The 19,308-nt window shown below is 34.5% G+C and overlaps 2 protein-coding genes across 2 annotated transcripts; one reads left to right on the top strand and one right to left on the bottom strand.

The window, feature by feature from the left end:
• Nucleotides 1-5,635: 5,635 nt before the first annotated feature.
• LOC114714658 (uncharacterized) lies at nt 5,636-7,933 on the bottom strand. The gene is made up of 5 exons (XM_028899418.1): nt 7,294-7,933; nt 6,986-7,144; nt 6,750-6,872; nt 5,762-6,101; nt 5,636-5,675 (listed from the first exon to the last, which is right to left on the bottom strand). Exons 1-5 carry the CDS (start codon nt 7,931-7,933, stop codon nt 5,636-5,638), a joined length of 1,302 nt encoding a protein of 433 aa, XP_028755251.1.
• Nucleotides 7,934-13,585: 5,652 nt separating this feature from the next.
• LOC114714696 (pyrophosphate--fructose 6-phosphate 1-phosphotransferase subunit beta) lies at nt 13,586-19,007 on the top strand. The gene is made up of 16 exons (XM_028899454.1): nt 13,586-13,883; nt 14,119-14,280; nt 14,395-14,516; nt 14,875-14,928; nt 15,014-15,120; nt 15,345-15,450; nt 15,717-15,780; nt 16,164-16,252; nt 16,742-16,873; nt 17,006-17,176; nt 17,273-17,388; nt 17,591-17,702; nt 17,858-17,942; nt 18,209-18,253; nt 18,588-18,656; nt 18,827-19,007. The coding sequence occupies exons 1-16, from the start codon at nt 13,688-13,690 to the stop codon at nt 18,901-18,903; spliced, it is 1,707 nt and encodes a 568-aa protein (XP_028755287.1). The 5' UTR covers nt 13,586-13,687; the 3' UTR covers nt 18,904-19,007.
• The last annotated feature ends 301 nt before the right edge of the window (nt 19,008-19,308 follow it).

Here is a 19,308-nt window from a genome sequence, read left to right as displayed (position 1 = left end):
TCTAGCACGAGGATCAGTTTCAATTTCACGATTCCCCAGCAGAATAAAATAACTATGGTATTCTTTTTACATATCGTTGTGCAATTTAATTTTTATTTTAAATATCATAATGTGGTAGTCTACTTAAAATTTTCTTCTTTTTTTTTTTTTCATAATTCAAATCACTTTGAACTTGAGACTAATCTTCATTGAGATGGGAGCATTAAGATTAAAGTTCTCCCAATAAATATACTCCCAAAATTAAACTTGTGTTATTCTTTTTATGAGATGACATGAACCCGCCATCATAATGTGGTAGTCTACTTGAAATTTTCTTTTAGAGTAACAGTTTTCTTTCCAATGGTCAATGTTTTTCCTTCTTTTTTTTTTTGCCGATGCCAATGGTCAGTGATACTGGTAATAAAGACTTAAAGTAGTAAAAAAAAAGAAGAAGAAGCCCCACAAACACAAATGAAGGCTTTGCTTATTATTATTTGTTGGGACTTTAATTCCATGTATTTGTGGGGCATGGAATATTTATGGGTCCGTCCTTTAATGTTCTTTTTGACCCCATTTTAACGACTGCTGTAATATTCTAAAATCATGCGCTGCGACATATATTTTTTTGTTTCTGGCTGATCCATAAACCTTAAAAATATAGTCTTAAGTTACTACAAATATTTAAAACTATCCCTAGACTAAATATTCGTGCGTATCTCTCGATATTCAGACTCTCTTTTCACCTCCTTGTACGTCATGATTAATCATAGAATTGGTTGAACGGTGGTCAATCATAAAATCAACCTGTGAAGCAGAAAAAAATAGATATGATGAGAAAAAAACTCAAAATATATTCATAAATAAAATAATACATAAAAAAAGTTAAAACAAAATAGTAAAAACTAGCTTCTCTATTGGAACCATAACCCTACCCCTAATTTGAGAATTTAGAAATTCAGAAGGAAAAAATCATAAATAACAATGTTTTATAATCCGCAAACATAATAAAAAACCATACAAAATTATAAATATGGCATATGGGTTAAAATACATTCAATATCCCGGTGTACTTTTTAAATGTGTTAAGTACTCTAAAATATTTTATAGTATAATATTGTTCTAAGAGTATTAATTTTTTTCAGGTGTAATTGTGTTTTTTAAGGATCAATTTTAACTTCATCTGCCATTAACTCTTCAAAAAATTTGTTAAATGAATACGTAACTAGCACTCTAAGATATTTTATTATTATTTTTATGCTAAATGTACTTAAAAAAACTTCAAAATACTAGATGTATTACAAAATATTTTAGGATGTTAGATATATGTAAATAAATATTAATAAACAAATTGATTTTGCATCAACGCTCCAAAACCTTCTTATCTAAATAAAGTAGTGATTAAACGCCTTTTTGTTTTTTTGACCAGCAGTGATTAATACCCACACACAATTCGTCCCCCTGCATAGTGTTAATCCTTTCTTCTTCTTTTTTGGACTTCGGCGCAAATTTCTCCATCACGTCTTTCACTTTGTTTCGATCCGGGATTTCGGAGCGAGTTATAATTACCCAATCACTACTCTGCCCCGTATCCCACGTGTAATCCGCGTCTTCTTCCGTTTTTTCTGTTCTATGTTATATTTCTTGCAAAATAAAAAAGGATATAAGCAGGTTTTACATTAAAAAAAAAAATCATTTTTTGTCCTGATAATTTAATTTTGGAGAAAACGTATATAAGATCAATGAAATAAGCACTAAATATTTATAAATTCAACTCAATATATACAAAATTAGCACCCAATTAATTAGGAAATATGTACTTATCATGTATAGAAAACGGAAATAAATAAGAAAATATTGGATAGAAAAAGCCTTGTGTTTTTTAATTTTGAAGAGAGACCAACAAAGAATTACTGACAAATGTTCTTGATTTTTTTGTTGTTTTCCCAACGGAACCTGAAGGATCATCGACACCTGAATGCTGATGGGCTGGCCTAGACGCAAGTTCATAGTGTAATATATGCCTCAAATTAAGTCTATTACATAAGAAATCAATTAATTAATTAATACATCTAAATCTTCACCTTTCACCTTTGATTTTATTAAATGGCAAACAGGTAATAATTTTTTTATATGAGTATTGAATATAATTTTAGAAAACCAAATCATGTAGATAATTATAAATATTTTAATCATGTTACATCTCAACGGAGTGGATAACTGGCTCTAAAGATTACGTAAATAAATCTGTACATATCTTAATTACGTGCATCTCAACATTTGATATAACCAACCATATTGTCGTGCAATTTAATTTTTATTTTAAATATCATAATGTGGTAGTCTACTTAAAATTTTTTTTTATATATAACTCAAATCACTTTGAATTTGTCCCATTAAGTCAGGAGTGTTAATATTAAGATTCTTCCATTAAGTACACTCTCAAAATTTAAACTTGCGTTATTCTTTTGATTGGATAAGACTGCTTACCATCAGCTTGGTTACTAGCCTGGTTACCTGAAATTTCTTTTAAAGTAACAGCCATCTTGCAATTGGTCAGTCCTCTTTTTTTTTTTTCCGTTTTTGCCGACGCCAATGGTCAGTGATGCTGGTAATAAAGACGTAAAAAAATGCCACAACCACAAATAAAGGCTTTGGGTCCGTCCTTTAATGTTCTTTTTTGACCCCATTTTAACGACTGCTGTAATATTCTACAATCATGTGCCGCGGCATATATATTTTTTTCTTTCTGGCTGATCTATAAAATATAGTCTTAAGTTACTACAAATATTTAAAACTATCCCCAGACTAATCATAGAATTGGTTGAAGGGTGGCCAATCATAAAATCAACCTGTGAAGAGGGGGGAAAAAAAAGATATGATGGGGAAAAAATCAAAATATATTCATAAATAAAAATAATCCATAAAAAAAGTTAAAACAAAATAGTAAAAACTAGCTTCTCTATTGAACCACATCCCTACCCCTAATTTGAGAATTTAGAAATTCATAATAAAAAAAATCATAAATAACAATGTTTTATAATCCGCAAACATAATAAAAAAAACCATACAAAATTATAAATATGCCATATGGGTTAAAATGCATTATAATCCGCAAACATAATAAAAAACCATACAAAATTATAAATATGCCATATGGGTAAAAATGCATTCAGTATCCCGGTATATTTTTTTAAGTGTATTCAGTACTCTAAAACATTTTGTAGTATAATACTATTATTCTAAGAGTATTAATTTTTTTCTAAATAAAGCAGATACATGTAAATGAACCTTGAGCTTATAAATATTGATGAAAAATTGATTTTGTATCAATACTCCAAAAAATTATCTAAATAAAGTAGTGATTAAATGCCTTTTTCCTTCTCGAGGTGGGACTTTTAATACATATATAATAAATTCATCCTACTACATGGTGTTAATCCTTGAGACAAGTAAATAAGGTTCTAAGAAAGGAAAAAAATTACAGAATAAGTTTCAAAAGTTGCCATTCTTTACTCTAAAACTTGCTTACAAACTATTTAGGTTGTTATTGAAACCTTATAGTAATTATTTTCTTTTAAAAAAATTTGATTGTAATTTTTCGTTAACGCTTTCTTTTTGGCATGGTAAAAAGACATCCTTTCTTTTTTTTGGACTTCGGCGCAAATTACAATGTGGCCCCATTCCATCAGCTTCTCCATCACGTCTTTCACTTTGTTTGGATCCGGGATTTTGGAGCAAGTTGTGATTAATTACCCAGTCACTACTCTGCCCCGTATCTCACGTGTAATCCATGTCTTCTTTTTCCACGCCCCCTTTTCTATTTCACATTTCTTGCAAAATAAAAAAGGATATGAGCAGGTTTTATATTTAAAAAAAATCACTTTTTGCCCTGATAATTTAATTTTGGAGAAAACGTATATAAGATCAATGAGATAGGTACTATATATTTATAAATTTAACTCAATATGTACAAAAATTAGCACCTATTTAATTATAAAATATGCAATTATCATGCATAGAAAACGGAAGTAAATGAGAAAATATTCGATAGAAAATGTCTTGTATTTTTTTCATTTAGGAGAGAGACCAACAAAGAATTAGTGACAAATGTTCTCCCCCCCCTCCAAAAAAAAAAACACAACCTGAACGTTCATCGACACCTGAATGTTGACGGCCTAGCCCAAACCCAAGTTCACAGTGTAATATATGCCGCAAATAAAGTCCATCACGTAAAAAAATCCATCAATTAATTAACTAATTAATATATCCAAATCTTCACCTTTGATTTTATTAAATGGCTAAGAGGCAATAATTTTTTATAGGAGTATTGAATTTTAGAAAAACTAAATCGTGTAAGTAATTTATAAATATTTTAATCATGCTACATCTCAACAGAGTGGATAACTGGCTCTAAAGATTAAGTAAATAAATCTGTACATATCTTAATTAACGTAAATCTCAACATTGATCTAACCAACCATAGATGGTTATAGATATTAAAATTACTATTATCGGCCATGAATAGAGAAATAACATACCAGAGAAGCAGGAGAATGAAACAATCACAAGAAATTTTGTCTTATTCATTAGTTTAAACAAATATTCGACAGTCATGGCAACAAACAAACAACCATTCGACAAAAGCTATTCAAAAGTCGCATATATCTCAGAGAAATATAACACACCACAAGGCTTCCACACTACAAACTCCTTTATTTAGCAGAAAACCACAAATTAACAGATTAAAAGTTTGCATTAAGTACTGTTCTTCAATCATTGATACTACGCTGTCTTAAACCCTTCTGCTTGATCGACCAATTGGAATCATCTTCTTCCATCGCTTGGGGAACATCTTGGACAACATGCTCCAAATATTCTTGTAAAGTGGGAACTCAATCAAGGCAAATATGGTGATAGGAAAGAGCGCAGCACTGTACACCAGAGTCGAAGTCCATTGCTTCCATGGCAACCTTATTGTGATCAAAATGGTAGCACTAAAAGCAAGCATCGTGCAGGTCAACGACAGGAACAGAAAAGCAAATCCTGTGGTCAGTTTCCGCGGCAGGGACCTGTGGAAATCCCACAGCTCAAATGGCGCGTTGAGGATGGAAAGAAACATCACCACCGAAGCCAAGGAGAAGGCAAGCGCCACGATGTCCATGATGGTGAAGAATATGAACACCGGAGATCTGAACAGCAGCGCGTGGCCACGCTCGGTCTCGTTCCCGCCCGGTATGGTGTAGGCCGCCGCGAAGACCACCGTGGCCACAAGGACTGCCACCGTGGAGCAAGACTGGGCGGTTTCCTTTATCCATCGTTGGGCGTCTGCGAGCATCTGATCGTGCTCTATGTCCAGAAGGTCTCCTGCTGTTAGTAGATCTTTGTCACAATGCAAGTGAAGGTGAGATGGAACAATTTCTTCCACTCGCTGCACGTAACACACAAAAACGAATATGATTTCGTCTGACAGTTCTAATAATACTATTGAATATTTTCATATACATATTTCCCAAGCTGGGCTCAATAATGACCTATATATATACTTACTTTATACCATTTCAACTCTTCTTGAAGTTGGAATGCTGCACCAGCTCTGGCTGGTGCTCTGTAATAATCCATCCTCGCAACCTGGTGTAATGCTGTGCGACTCTCTCCATTAACTCGAGGAGCCAAGAAAGGCAGTACTTGATGATCCTCTAGCAAGTCCAAGATTTTCTCTTGACGGTGCATCACGGCTACATGCAGTATGTTTTGGCCATCTTCACCGACGTGATTTATAGACTCTGGATGCTCTTCAAAGTAGAAGTTAATGATTTCTGTAATCCCATTGGTGGCTGCCACACGCAATGGTGGCTCTTTTCCATGACGTTCCGCTGTTTCCTGCTCATCTTCTTCATTTTTTCCCCTCAGTACTTTTTGCTTACGCTTCCAGTCCAGTTCTTGTTTCCTTTTCGCCACATTGTGAAGAACTGGGGGAAGTTTTTTTGATGCGCTATCGTTGCGTTCCTCATAGCGGTAGTACTGCCACGAGTAGTCGCATTTCACAAGAAACTTGGCCAGCCTCTCTGCTAACCGATGTTTCTTCTTTTCTTCCCGGATCGGCTCAATAATCCGCTTGAATACTGCTTGCTCATCGTCAAGCATGCATAATTAATAATTCATGCATGTTAGTATATATCCGAATATTCAAACTACTACTAATTTGATTGATTCAGTATTGAGTGTTTGATTTCAGCTGCTAAAAAAAAAAAGTATTGAGTGTTTGATTATACATATGTGCATATATACACACACACACATATATATTCAATGATGTCACCTTCAGGTAGAGATTTCCAAAAAGCGCGATTGATCTTTGAAAGACGACCTGCAAGTTATCATCAGTTAAATATTATTATAATTCTCGGACAATGATATGATTGATGATTAAAAAGAATTACTACACACTAAAACATTAATTTTAGCTTATAGCAGTAGGCAAAAATCATTGCTATAGGATAAAATATTATTACCTGTATACCTAACTGTTATGTTTTCAGACCATAAGGTCATGGATGATAAAACCATGGCTGGCCTATAGTCAGATGATAGAGAGTCTAATTTGTCAACAGTTTTCTTAATTACTATCGTCAAGTTATGCCAACAGTTTTAACTGTTACGGTGTTACCTATATGAAACTTCCATAGCAACAGTTTTTAATTAGTGATAACTAGGTCTTTTTTTTTTCACAACAGTTTTTCTAATGTTTTTGTTTTCTCAACAACAAGTACCTGGAGTGGTTGGTGGCCTGGGATCATCTTGATGTTCGCCGGTTTCCAAATCTCTGGCCGGAGTCCTAAGCAACCGATCAAAGCTGTTACACCCTTCGATGTCGTATCCTTCATCAGGAAGCACTATCGTCCAAATGACAAGTTAGTTGCATTGTCAAAGAGTGTTGTAAATGTGAGAACTGATCTATGCAGTTATGTAGTAAATTAAAAAGGAACTAAATATAAAGAGTATGTACATTTATAGACGATTTTGGTCATGAATAGTTGGGGCTCATAATGACTATAAAAAACACTAGGCATTCTGGCCAGAAGCTGAAGACTTGTCAGACCATTTTTATTCTTCTTCACAGCCAGACTACTCTTATCCATGTTCATGATTATCCAAAGAGCTACATCTGCACACACATATTGAATATAATTAATTAAACATCCTTCTTCTCCGAATTAGGGCAAGCATGTTTCAGAAAAGTGTCTTCTACTTAGCTACCTGGTTTTATTTCTTGCAATTTGCCTCTAAAAACTGGTTTCTATTTTCTATACTTACCAAAGTATTGCCCGTTCACACTAGCATGAAGAATGGTCTCTGTAGCGCTTTCTTGATGGATTTTCATGTTAGCCTGAGGCAGATTTTCTGCACGCTTGACCAAATGGGTCAGCATCTTGAGGTTACCGAACTTAGCAGCCTTGAACACCGGCGTTTCACCTTTTAAGTTTTTCCACTCCAACAATGGCCTTCTCTTCTCCTCCTCTTGCTCCTTCTTCTCCTCTGATGATAGCTCTGCCATCTCCGCCTTCTCCTTCTCTGCCAGCTCCGGCGGCAAAGGAATGGTCTTCTCGAAGTCGAGTACGATGTCCGCCATCTCAGCCACATTGCAAGCCTCTGCGATTTCATGAAGAAGCGTGTTGCCTGCACGGTTCTTCTTCCTGATGACACACCACCTTTCTTCTTCAGATAGCTTTCCCAGCAACTCCTTCAAGATTTTTGGATCATCAGAGCGAACTGCCTTGGTAAAGGCAGTGTTTCCCCACAAGTCAAAATCCTGAAGCAAATACCTCTTATTACTGTCAGCGAAGATTTTCTTGAACTTTTCCCATTCTGTGGAATTATAAGCTCTTTGAGCTTCTTTCATTGTTTCGCTGAACATATCTCCCTCTATCATAATCTCGCTATTCTTTTTTCCCATTTTTCCTCTCGTCCTGCTGCATACACTTGTGATCAACGTGTTGATCTATTTATAGTATTTATATACGCAATGTGTGAGGGAATCTCACAAAGTTTTCTTATTAGGCGATACCTTTGTAGCATATTTTTTTCAGATGAAATTGAAGATTATTATAGTGTTATTTGTGTATTGTGCAGTTATAATTTTCAATAAGTTAGACCCAACATTATATATTTAAAATTGGGTTATATCATTTTCACTATTCCTGCAATTTATAACAATAACTGTTATTCATAGTATCGTGTAACTTAATTTTTGTTATATTAATCATAGCTCAGCAATAATATCTAACTTTTAAGTTTAGTTTGTTTCGATTTTAAATTTTATATGATAATTATATGTGTTAATATATAAATAACAGTAACGCTGACGATCTTTTATGGGTCTGTTTGGAATAGCGATCAGAAAAGCAGCTTATTGTGAGTTTGACTTATGGAAAAGTGAAGTTGGGTAAAAGTTGAATTGGATAAGCTGAATTGTGTTTGTATTAGAGTTTAGAAAAGTTAGTTTGCAAAAGTGAGATTGACAAAAGGTTGTTTGGATTATGGTTAGGTAAAAGTAAGTTTAGTTGTAAGATGACCAAAATGGGTATGAGTTTTAATAAATAATAAAACATGATTAAAAAAATAATTTTACATAATGCAATAAATTTAAATTAATTTATAATATGACTAGGAGGGAGTAATACATATGTTCACATATGTGTGTGTATATTACATTTACATATGGTAAAATATTAAAAAAACCGTTAATAAAAAAAGTTATTTATCATATGATAACTTTGTAGAAAATTGTGTTATATTAAAAAAATTTGAAAATGCACAAAATCAACGTATGAGGGAGAAGAACCAGAAGGCAGATTTGGCATTAAATTTGCAATAAATGTTTCCAGGACCTTTTACTAAAGCAAACGCATGATTCCATAAGTTATAAGCTTCTCTTCCCAGCTTATGCTTTTCACCGGCTTTTGACTTATAAGCTAAATAAACTAAAAGCTTATCCAAACAGGGACAAATTACAGATCGAGCTTATGACACCAATAAGCTCCTTTTAAGCTCCACAAACGCCCTGCCAAACAGGTACATATATATTTTTGAGCTTCAGAAATTAATTTCTTATCTTTAGTGATATATATATATGTATAATTATTGAAAATGACCTCCAGCCATAAGTGCTTTACTCATCATTCTTTTTGTTTCCGCAGGAGATCAAAGTAACAGTACTATTCTTTGCTTGCAAAAACGATAAGTAAAAAAATAAGATACCTTCTCTTTTTCAATTTACCTATGTGTGTCGGCTGCCGGCAAAGGTTGGGGGGGTGTCCAATCTATTAAAAGCTTTTTCCATGATTTGGTACTCTTAATTAATTCGCAACTTCGTAACTACGGAAATTAATGAGCGATATTTTTCTATTTATGGGGGGGAAATTTAAATTTTAACTTGTCAAATATAACATGACTTACTCACATCCTTATTTTTGTGACTTTGTCACTTTGCGACTACTAATTACACGTCTGTTTATTTATGGAGAAAGAGGAACATTTTTCAACACCATATTTTGGCCAAATCACTAAAGTACCTTCTATCCTTCAGTCCTTCTTTCTTCTACTTTCCAAATTTTTTTATCATTAAATATCATTCCCCCATGCATGTCCTAGACTTCTAGTCATCATCACCTTGTATGCGTCGAATTCCTTTTTTTCAGATTTAATGAAGTGTGCGATCCGATTTCAAAATTAGCCCATCCTTAGTATGCCGAAAGTTAATTAACTTTTGAACTAAAAAGTAAACATGGTTACAATAAAAAAAAGAATGAAAAGAAGAATCTTAACCTTAACATGTGTGTGTATATCTTTATTTTTTGGGTAAAGTATCTTCAAGCCACTGTAAAGTCGGACTACAAGCATCAAAATTAAAACCCTTCCTACAGGTGTGCTTTCCGAAATTCAATTTTTTTTTTATGAGAATAAAACCGCTAACTATCTCAACCAACAGCTTGCTAATCACTTGTGTGTATATTTATTAGAGTAACTACGTGTCAAGTCAATTAATTTAACATATCACTTGATTCTTCCATGCTTCTAAGACTGTTAGAACGAGAAGCGAACCATATCTTGTCTCTTAGGGATGATCAAGACAACTAGGTTCAGATCACAATACTCTCAAATCTATGGCCGTCTCCTATATTTCGAAAAACCTTCTTCACGAAGAATATAATGCTCCGAACAAACCTAATTTGAAAGTTCTAATAATGTTATTATTACTTGGGAGATCATACGCACTATATTAGAGAACTTGAACGAGAAGAAAAGGTTTCGTGAGTTCCTAAAGCCTTTGACAGGTTCTTTTGGAATTGAACAATCTTACAGAAAGTAGTGTATTGTCCTCTATCGTTCCTTTTTCCCCTAACTCTAGTATTCTAAAAGCATGCACACCTAAATGCATATTCTTTGCTTACAAAACATAAAGTAAAAGGAAAATGCAAAAGAAAATACTGAAGTAGCCACAAGCAATGTATGAATAGACACAACAATAATATCTGGGTGGTCCATTCATTCCAGGATCATTTGAAGCTTAAATTTCCTCTTCTTCTTTTTTTTAATTTTTTCTTTGCTTAGTGATGTTCTTTTTTTTTTTCAAAAATTATTATAAGTTCTTTGCTTAATTAATAATTCATTCTTTTAAGAATCTTACAAATTTCTTCACACTTTTTCCATACTGCCTCCAACACTGCAAGTATATGGGTGGAGTAATAGTAAAGCAGTGATATAGATCATCCCATAACAATTTGATACCAGGAATCAATTAAGCATCAGCATCATTCATTCATCACTTAATTCAAGCTAAACAAACAAGTAATTGCATAAATAAAATGAATCATTAAATCAATTAAATGGAACATATAGGAAACAGGCCCTAAACAATAAAGGAAAAGCTTAGATTTATTCATCTCTCCTATTTGCTTCAGTGAAATCTGCTCCTACGATTAGATGATTGGCTCCCAAAACTCTTTATAGTTAGCCTGGAACTCTCTGGTGTCTTTACAAGTGTTTTTGAAACCATTTATAAGCATATATTGACTAATTCTAAGTGTGCATTCTAATTAACTTACAATGAGCTTCAAGTGACCTTTAAAGTTCTACTCTGTTTTGACTGTAATATGTGCAAACTAAATTATAAATTCAATCCCTATACAAATAGAACCAGTTTTGATGCCTAATAATGAATACTATGACACTTATTGTTACAATAAAATATACACAATTCAGATATGTTTTTAATAGTCTAAATTTAAAATTTTCAACTAATAATTTTTAAATAAAAAATGAGTTTTTACAAAAAAAATTACAGTTAAAATATTACATTTGTCTTGAATTATTTACACATTAAAGGAAAACATTTTTTACAGATAAAGATATAAAAAATTAAATCTTTGTCATCCGTATTAAATTTGAATGATTGAGATTTAATAAGTATTATGATACTTACCATTGCGAGGAACACCGAAATTCATTCCCATGCAAACTTCAATTAGTGGTTTGTTTTAGATCCTTTTCTTTCTATGTGATAAGTTGGCCAGACAAATAGAATGCCAAAATAAAACATGACTTAATAAAGGAAAGAGTCCATTGCAGGGTCCAAGACGGAAAATTTGGTAACGTTGTGGCGCCGCATAAAATTAAAGTTTGTTTTGAATGTTAGGAAATTATTTTTGGACTAGCTGGGAAATTTTATTGAGATTGGAAGGGGTTTGAAGAAGGACAAGAAGAGGAATATATAAATAAAAAAATGTGTGATAAAATAAAAATCACATTCTGGGATGCATCATAAGCAGACCAGATAACTCAAAAAATGGAAGAGGGACAAGGGCTCTGTTAGGGTTTCACATTCTAGATTTTTTTTTAAGACTAAAATCTTACATTTTGAAGTTTACTAAACATCAAGATAGGTTTGAACAATCTTTTCTATCTAAGCTGGTTTCAGCTTAGAAATGCCTCTTAGAACAAAAATGTATTGTTGGCTTGGGTCTTATTATGAGTTCTTTTTTTCCCTTTTGAGAATTTATATGTGGATCTTGGAGATATTTTGGAAATTGAAATCTAGAGTGTGTTAGGATTGAGAGGTTTTAATTTATAATATGAACCTTATATGATCGGTACTTTTTCTTTGGCAGAAAATCATGTGATAAGTACGTTGCGTGTAAAGTTTTCATGTAAAATGCAGTTAATCTTGCCAAAGCTTCTTTCTCTCGTTTGGGATTTTAACTTATCGTGCAATTTTTTTTTTGGATATACATATTTTTGCTAGGCACATGTATTTTCTTGTTGAAGGCAATTCTGTTTGAGGTACTGTAAGAAATTAAATGTGGGTACTCTCTTAATAAGGATTCGAATCTTAGTTTACTATATAGTGAGAGGCTAACTTTTTTTTGCTAAACGCAACCCTAGTTGCTTTTTTTGTTGGGTATATATTATTATGTGATTTTTATGCAGATATTTGGGAGTTATCATGAAGTTTATGGAGACGCATCTGGGCTTCTTTGGGCCTACCCAGTCAGTTGGATTAGAGATTTGACAATTGGGCCAATGCTTGAATTCTGCTTGTGCAACCGTTTTTATTTTTTTATTTTGAAATGGGTTGTGCAACTTTAATTACGAGCTCGGCGTTGCTTGGGGTTGTTGAGGGGTCTGGTGACTCTTTGAACACCGTGGGGATTACCTTTCGGCTTGGGATTGTTTGTTTTAAATATATGAACTAAATAATTAATTTGTAAAAATTGTTAAACTAATTATTCATAAAAAAAATATGCGTTGGTTTATTTAAAACCACATTTTTTGATATAATTATTTAATATTATATATTGTTAATTGCCTGGCACAAAAAGTCAGTTGTCAAATGATATATAAATATAGTTAGGTCAGCGAGAACGTATTTTTATTAATAATAAATAATCCTTTTGGGGGGAAATCTAATAAGCCGCTAACTTAGTGGAATCACTATCATGATTCAGAAGTTAGGTGACACTCACTTGAATGAGTGTTTATAGTCACCAAACTCTGACGCTGATACACTCACCCGCCTTGGAATCTCATCTCTCATCCTGCCCTCAGCCCCCAACTACCCCTCCAGATGCCATTTTCCAGAGAATTTTTACGCATACTCGCTTTGTGATTTTCTTGGCTTTTCTTTTTTTTGGGCCAACAATTCTTAGCTATTTACTAGTAGTAGCTACTCAATAGATTGCGCTCCAATAAAATTGGCCGAAAATATTATTATAATCCAAATTATAAAAAAATAAAAAATTGGTTAAAAAAATTCCTGTTTAAAAATTTAATTAGTTAAAAAAACCTGAATTTAAGCAAGTACAAATATGATTAGTAAATACATTATATCTTTCGTTGTGTGCAAGTACGAAGAATCGTTATGCACAACGGAAGATATGTTAATCATACTTACACTTGTTTAAATTCAAGTTTTTTTAACTACGGATTTTTTTACCAATTTTTTCAAAAAAAAAAATTAGGACGACGATTATGCCAAACTTCCAATTTTACCGAAGTAATCCTCTCAGATTAAACGGTGCCGAATCGGCGAGGTTTCAAGGATTTTTGACCTTTTGAAACCCTTTTGAAACCTTCCTTCTCCGCTATTGGACAAGAATCGGAGATCCACGCTTCCCTCGCCCCCACACTCTCTTCTTCACTCCAATTATCCATGGCACCGTCTTTCGTACCTAACGGCGGCTTCGCCGCCGGCAAAGCTGCACCGGCCTCTGTCACCGGCCGACTCACCTCCGTCTACAGTGAAGTCCAAAACAGCCGCATCGACTACGAACTTCCTCTTCCCTCCGTTCTCAAAAGGCCTTTCAAGATTGTTGATGGTCCCCGGAGCTCTGCCGCTGGAAGTCCTGGTCAGTCTCTGCTCCTCGAGCTTCGTTTGGATCCATTTTCACTTCCGGTTTATCTGTTTTTTCTGCATGCATTGTTCGATTAACTGCCATTTTGCTGAAAATGCTTGTCGCAGATCACGTTTGCTTCTTTTTTACCCTTGACGACTTTTGTATTGCAAAAGGAAACTTAAGATTTGGATTTTATGTCGATGTTTATTTCTTAATACTGGTGATGGACGTGTTGTTATTTCTGTAGATGAGATCGCGAAGCTATTTCCATGCTTGTTCGGGCAACCTTCGGCAATGTTGGTGCCGAGTGAAACAGAGACTCTGCCGTCGGATCAGAAGCTGAAGATTGGTGTGGTTCTGTCTGGAGGCCAAGCACCTGGAGGTCACAATGTCATTTCTGGAATTTTTGGTAATCACCATTTTGAGTTAGATTAAATGAATATATTGTATCTAGTGGCTACATATTTGTGCTACGTAGCCTGTAGCCAAGCTAATTATTTATTTTTTTTCTTCTTTGTTTGAGATTACCTGCAACACCGCGCAAAAGGAAGCATATTATATGGTTTCAGGGGAGGTCCTGCTGGCATCATGAAGTGCAAATACGTTGAACTGAATTCGGATTATATTTATCCTTACAGAAACCAGGTTCATTTATTCTTTTCCAGCTATAAGATTTTGTAACATAGGCGTGCTTCAAACTTGTCGTAATTTAGTCGGGAAGGGAAGGCTTTTGAATGTGGTTTTTCTTATTGTTTCGTTCCTAGTTAGTTGAAACTTTAAACTTCACACGTTTCCTCGTTACATTTGAAGTCTCCTGCCGATAAAGCCCAACTTCATTTCTTTCAATACTTTGTTGGTGATTTTGTTTCACAGATTCAATGTTAACCTTTCACAGCCATTTTGTTTATAGTTTTATGCATCTTTAGAGTGCTACTATTATTATTATTTGCGAGAATGATGATCATAAGGTTTGACATCTAACCCGAATCATATTTGTTGGCAGGGCGGCTTTGACATGATTTGCAGTGGAAGGGACAAAATTGAAACTCCAGAGCAGGTGAGATCATTCGTTTGCTATATGTTACTTTACATGAACTTTTTTTTTAAAAATGTCTGAAGAGTTTTTTGATCAACATGCATAGTTTAAACAAGCTGAAGAAACAGCTCGGAAGCTAGACTTGGATGGGCTTGTGGTTATTGGTGGAGATGACTCCAACACAAATGCATGTCTCCTTGCTGAGAACTTCAGGTTTGTTGTAACAGAGTTATATCTTTGCCATGATCTTTTGCTATGAACTTTGTTGACACGGAAATATTCGCAACTTAAGGTTTTGATTTACGTTTCACCCCCACAGCCCACAGCCCTCTTGGCTGTCCATGTATTGTTTTAATCATCTGGCTTGAGTATAAGAGAAGTATAATTTATTTATCAATGTATTAGTGTTCATAGTCGTGTAATCTGAATCGATGCAGGAGCAAAAATATGAAAACACGAGTAATTGGATGCCCTAAAACTATTGATGGTGATTTGAAATGCAAAGAAGTCCCTACAAGTTTTGGGTTCGATACTGCCTGCAAGGTCATTGAAGCTATGCATTCTGTCTCTGCTATCCATTTTTAATTCATAAAGTGAAACATCGCTATGATACTGATGTGTATATATATATTCTTGTTCCCCATTTTGGTGATTTATCCATATTCTATTTCCTGGAAATGCTTATTTTCCATGCTTGCATGTGATCGGTGTTAATTCATGGATCATAGTCTCTTTGATAAATGTTGCATGGGCACAGAACCAGACTCTTTTTTTTTTTTTTTTTCACATTTGAGTGGTAACTTTTGCAGATATATGCTGAAATGATTGGAAATGTCATGATTGATGCCAGATCGACTGGAAAATATTACCATTGTGAGTATATCCAGGCGGACAAGTAACTAAATAATTAGAGATTGGTGACTTCACAGAGTTGCAATGACCTATATTTAATGAATCAACTTGAGCTTTCACTGCTTAGTGCCTTGGCCATGCTTTCCATTTCCCATTAAAACGTTTAGCATTCAAGTTCTATTCAAGCATCCACAGAGATGAGATCATAGTTTATGGGGGGCCTGCTCACGCTTACTATCTAGATAGTACGTGACATGCTCAAAATGAAAGGAGGCTTTTGATTAGTATTGTGAATATTATGTGTTAATTTCAATTTGTTTTCCTACAGTTCTTAGTTTCTCTATCTGTTCATCATCTGATTGGTTTCTGGACATTTAGTAACATGCGCACACATTTGTCTGCAGTTGTACGACTCATGGGGCGTGCAGCTTCACATATTACACTAGAATGTGCTTTGCAAACTCATCCAAACATTACTATCATTGGAGAAGAGGTTTGTCATAAATTCAATCTTTTTGTAGTATTTGCACATGCTATGGATTGAGGAAATAAATTTAAGAAGCTTCTATTTTCGTCCTGTGATTGTAAATTCCCACCGGCACTGTGCTGCAGTTTTGCTGAGTTATAAATTTCAAGTCACTTTGGTTACATTCACTATAAAGCTTTTTAGCGCAAATTTGTGCTATACTATTTAAATTAACCTGGGAAACAAAATTGACTAAAGACATAATGGCAATATCTCCTTCCATCTGGCTGCAAATAATCATTTTCATCTATCTGTGGACAATGATATAGCACTACGGAAAGGCTGAGGAAATACCTGGTGAAAGCTTAAGTAACAAGCACCTTCAAACACTCATCATTTTCTCACAGTCATACACTAGTGACTCCAGCAAAAGACACACTTCTATGATTTTCCTTGTAAGATTTAGCGTTCATGTCTCTATCTAATATTAAATGACCTGGAAATATCTTATTGCAGGTTGCTGCCAAGAAGTTGACACTGAAAAATGTTACAGATTACATCGTAGATGTTATCTGTAAACGAGCTAAAGTTAATTACAACTATGGTGTCATTTTAATCCCCGAAGGCCTAATTGATTTCATTCCTGAGGTATCTATCGCTTTGAATAAAGTTGTTGTTCAATAGGATTCCCCTTTTATTTTGTTATCTGTGATCCTGTACAGTTGGTGTAGGTATATATTGGCTGATAAGCATTTATGTATATAATTGTGCCTTATGCAGGTCCAGCACCTTATCGCAGAGTTAAATGAAATCTTGGCTCATGATATTGTTGATGAGGGCGGACTATGGAAGAAGAAACTTACTGATCAGTCATTAAAGCTTTTTGAATTTTTACCCCAAGCAATTCAAGAACAATTGATGCTTGAAAGAGATCCCCATGGAAATGTCCAGGTGCTTTATGGTGCTATGCTATTCTTGTTGCAGTTATTTAACCCCAGTATGCAGTTTGACTTAGAATGATGCTTATGCTAATTTATTCTCATATAGGTTGCCAAAATAGAAACAGAGAAAATGCTTATTCAAATGGTTGAAACAGAGTTGGAGAAGAGAAAACAAGAAGGCACATACAAGGGTGAATTCAAAGGGCAGTCACACTTTTTCGGGTACTTAATCTAATATGATATTGTGATTGGGCATTGTCCTTTTGAATTTGATGATATATAAAGCCATGATACAAGATAAATTTCCAGAAACTTACTCTGTAATTCCTTTTCCATAGTCTAAGTTTGTTATTACCCTTATATTTGTTTGGCATATGATTATCTTTTACACGTTTGTTACTTGATACTTTATTATAATCTGCAGCTATGAAGGGAGATGTGGTTTGCCAACTAACTTTGATGCCATGTACTGCTACGCCCTGGGTTATGGTGCTGGAGCTCTCCTTCACAGTGGGAAAACTGGATTAATATCATCGGTTTGTGCTTATCTTTTTGCGCTTAGCTTGTTTTGTTTGATTACCAACTTCCAAATTTCATCTTGGTTCGGTGTTGATGAGTTGTTTTGTAATTGCATTACTCTGGTAATGTTGGTATCTCCTAGATCCTTAAATTTTCTCTGATATTTGATTAGGTTGCGAATTTGAGCGCTCCGGTACAAGAATGGACTGTTGGTGGAACTGCATTGACCTCACTGATGGACGTTGAAAGGAGACATGGTATATATAAGTATCCATATTAGCCTCTCTTTTTTCTTCCAATGGCTTTTCCCTGATCGAACATGCATCAAACAACTTTTTGTTCCCATTTTGTTGGAAGACTTAGATTCATGTTCGGTTGTTACGCTTAAATGTGAAGCAACTTGGAATTGACAGTAAAATGCACTCAAAATTAGTAATATTATTATCTTTTATGTATTTTTTGGACTCTGGTGTATATGTGTTAGTGCTTTCTCTGCGTTTTATTGATGTTTGATTTTATGCAGGTAAGTTCAAGCCTGTGATCAAGAAGGCAATGGTGGAACTAGAAGGTATGTCATTCATATGAATTTCGTTCAAATAAACTCTTCACTTGATGATTGAGGATAGAACAATGAGTAAATACAGCATGTGAGTTTTATTATTCACCTGCTTGGAAGGAGAAACATGAAATTTAAGATAATAATATTTGCTTCCCTTAATTGGTCCATATAATAGCCAAAAATATAAAAACACGTGATCTTCCAGACCTTAATAGATGGATCCAAATTGTAAGTCTCTGTTCTTCAACTTCGACTTGGACATGGGATCTACATTTCAGATGCTATAATGATTTCTCATATTTTAAAATACCGAATGACTGCATTTCCTGGTAAAATTTTCCAGGGGCGCCCTTCAAAAAGTTTGCTTCCTTGAGGGATGAATGGGCCTCGAGTAATCGCTACATTAGTCCAGGTACATATTGACCGTTCTCTCATTTATTACTGTTTCTTCTGCCTTCATCTAATTCCATTCACGAATGGAATGGATTAAGAATAAGTTAGGTTTAAGTCAATTTATCTTGAACTGAAGGCTTTCTACGAACGACGCCATATGCTTATTGATTATGATGATCTTCCCTGCAGGTCCTATTCAATTCCAGGGCCCAGGTGCGGATGCTGCCAGTCACACCCTGCTCTTGGAGCTTGGTGCTCGATGCTAGGGATATATTATGAGGCTTTTGTTTTGATGGTAATAGTTTATTTAATGCCCAAGTGCTGCAAATAAAACTTATGAGGGTTAGTTAGCTTTTTACGAACTATGGAAGGGATTGGCTGGTTGGTTAATCGTGTGTTACACCAGCGTGAATGAGACTTCTCTGAACTCTCTTCCCGCTGCTAGTGTCTGCGGTTTTTTGGCTTTGTCTCCATATTAATCATCTTAGCATGGATTAGTTGAAGTTGAAGCTTCCATGTTCTAGTACTTAGACTGGCAACCCCCCCCCCCCTTCTTCTCATTTCAAAAAAGAGAGAAAATACTGGAATTGTCTGAAGGTGCATGAACAATGCGATTTGAGCCGTTGAACTTTATGTATTAGTCGAGATTTGGATGCTGTAAAAGCATCTCG

The sequence above is a fragment of the Neltuma alba genome, unplaced genomic scaffold (assembly GCF_004799145.2).
Source record: "Neltuma alba isolate B1F8T4 unplaced genomic scaffold, ASM479914v2 tig00011524_pilon, whole genome shotgun sequence".
Taxonomy (NCBI): Eukaryota; Viridiplantae; Streptophyta; class Magnoliopsida; order Fabales; family Fabaceae; genus Neltuma; species Neltuma alba.
The sequence above is the reverse complement of the archived record's forward strand: the minus strand, read 5'-3'. Positions and strand labels throughout refer to the sequence as shown.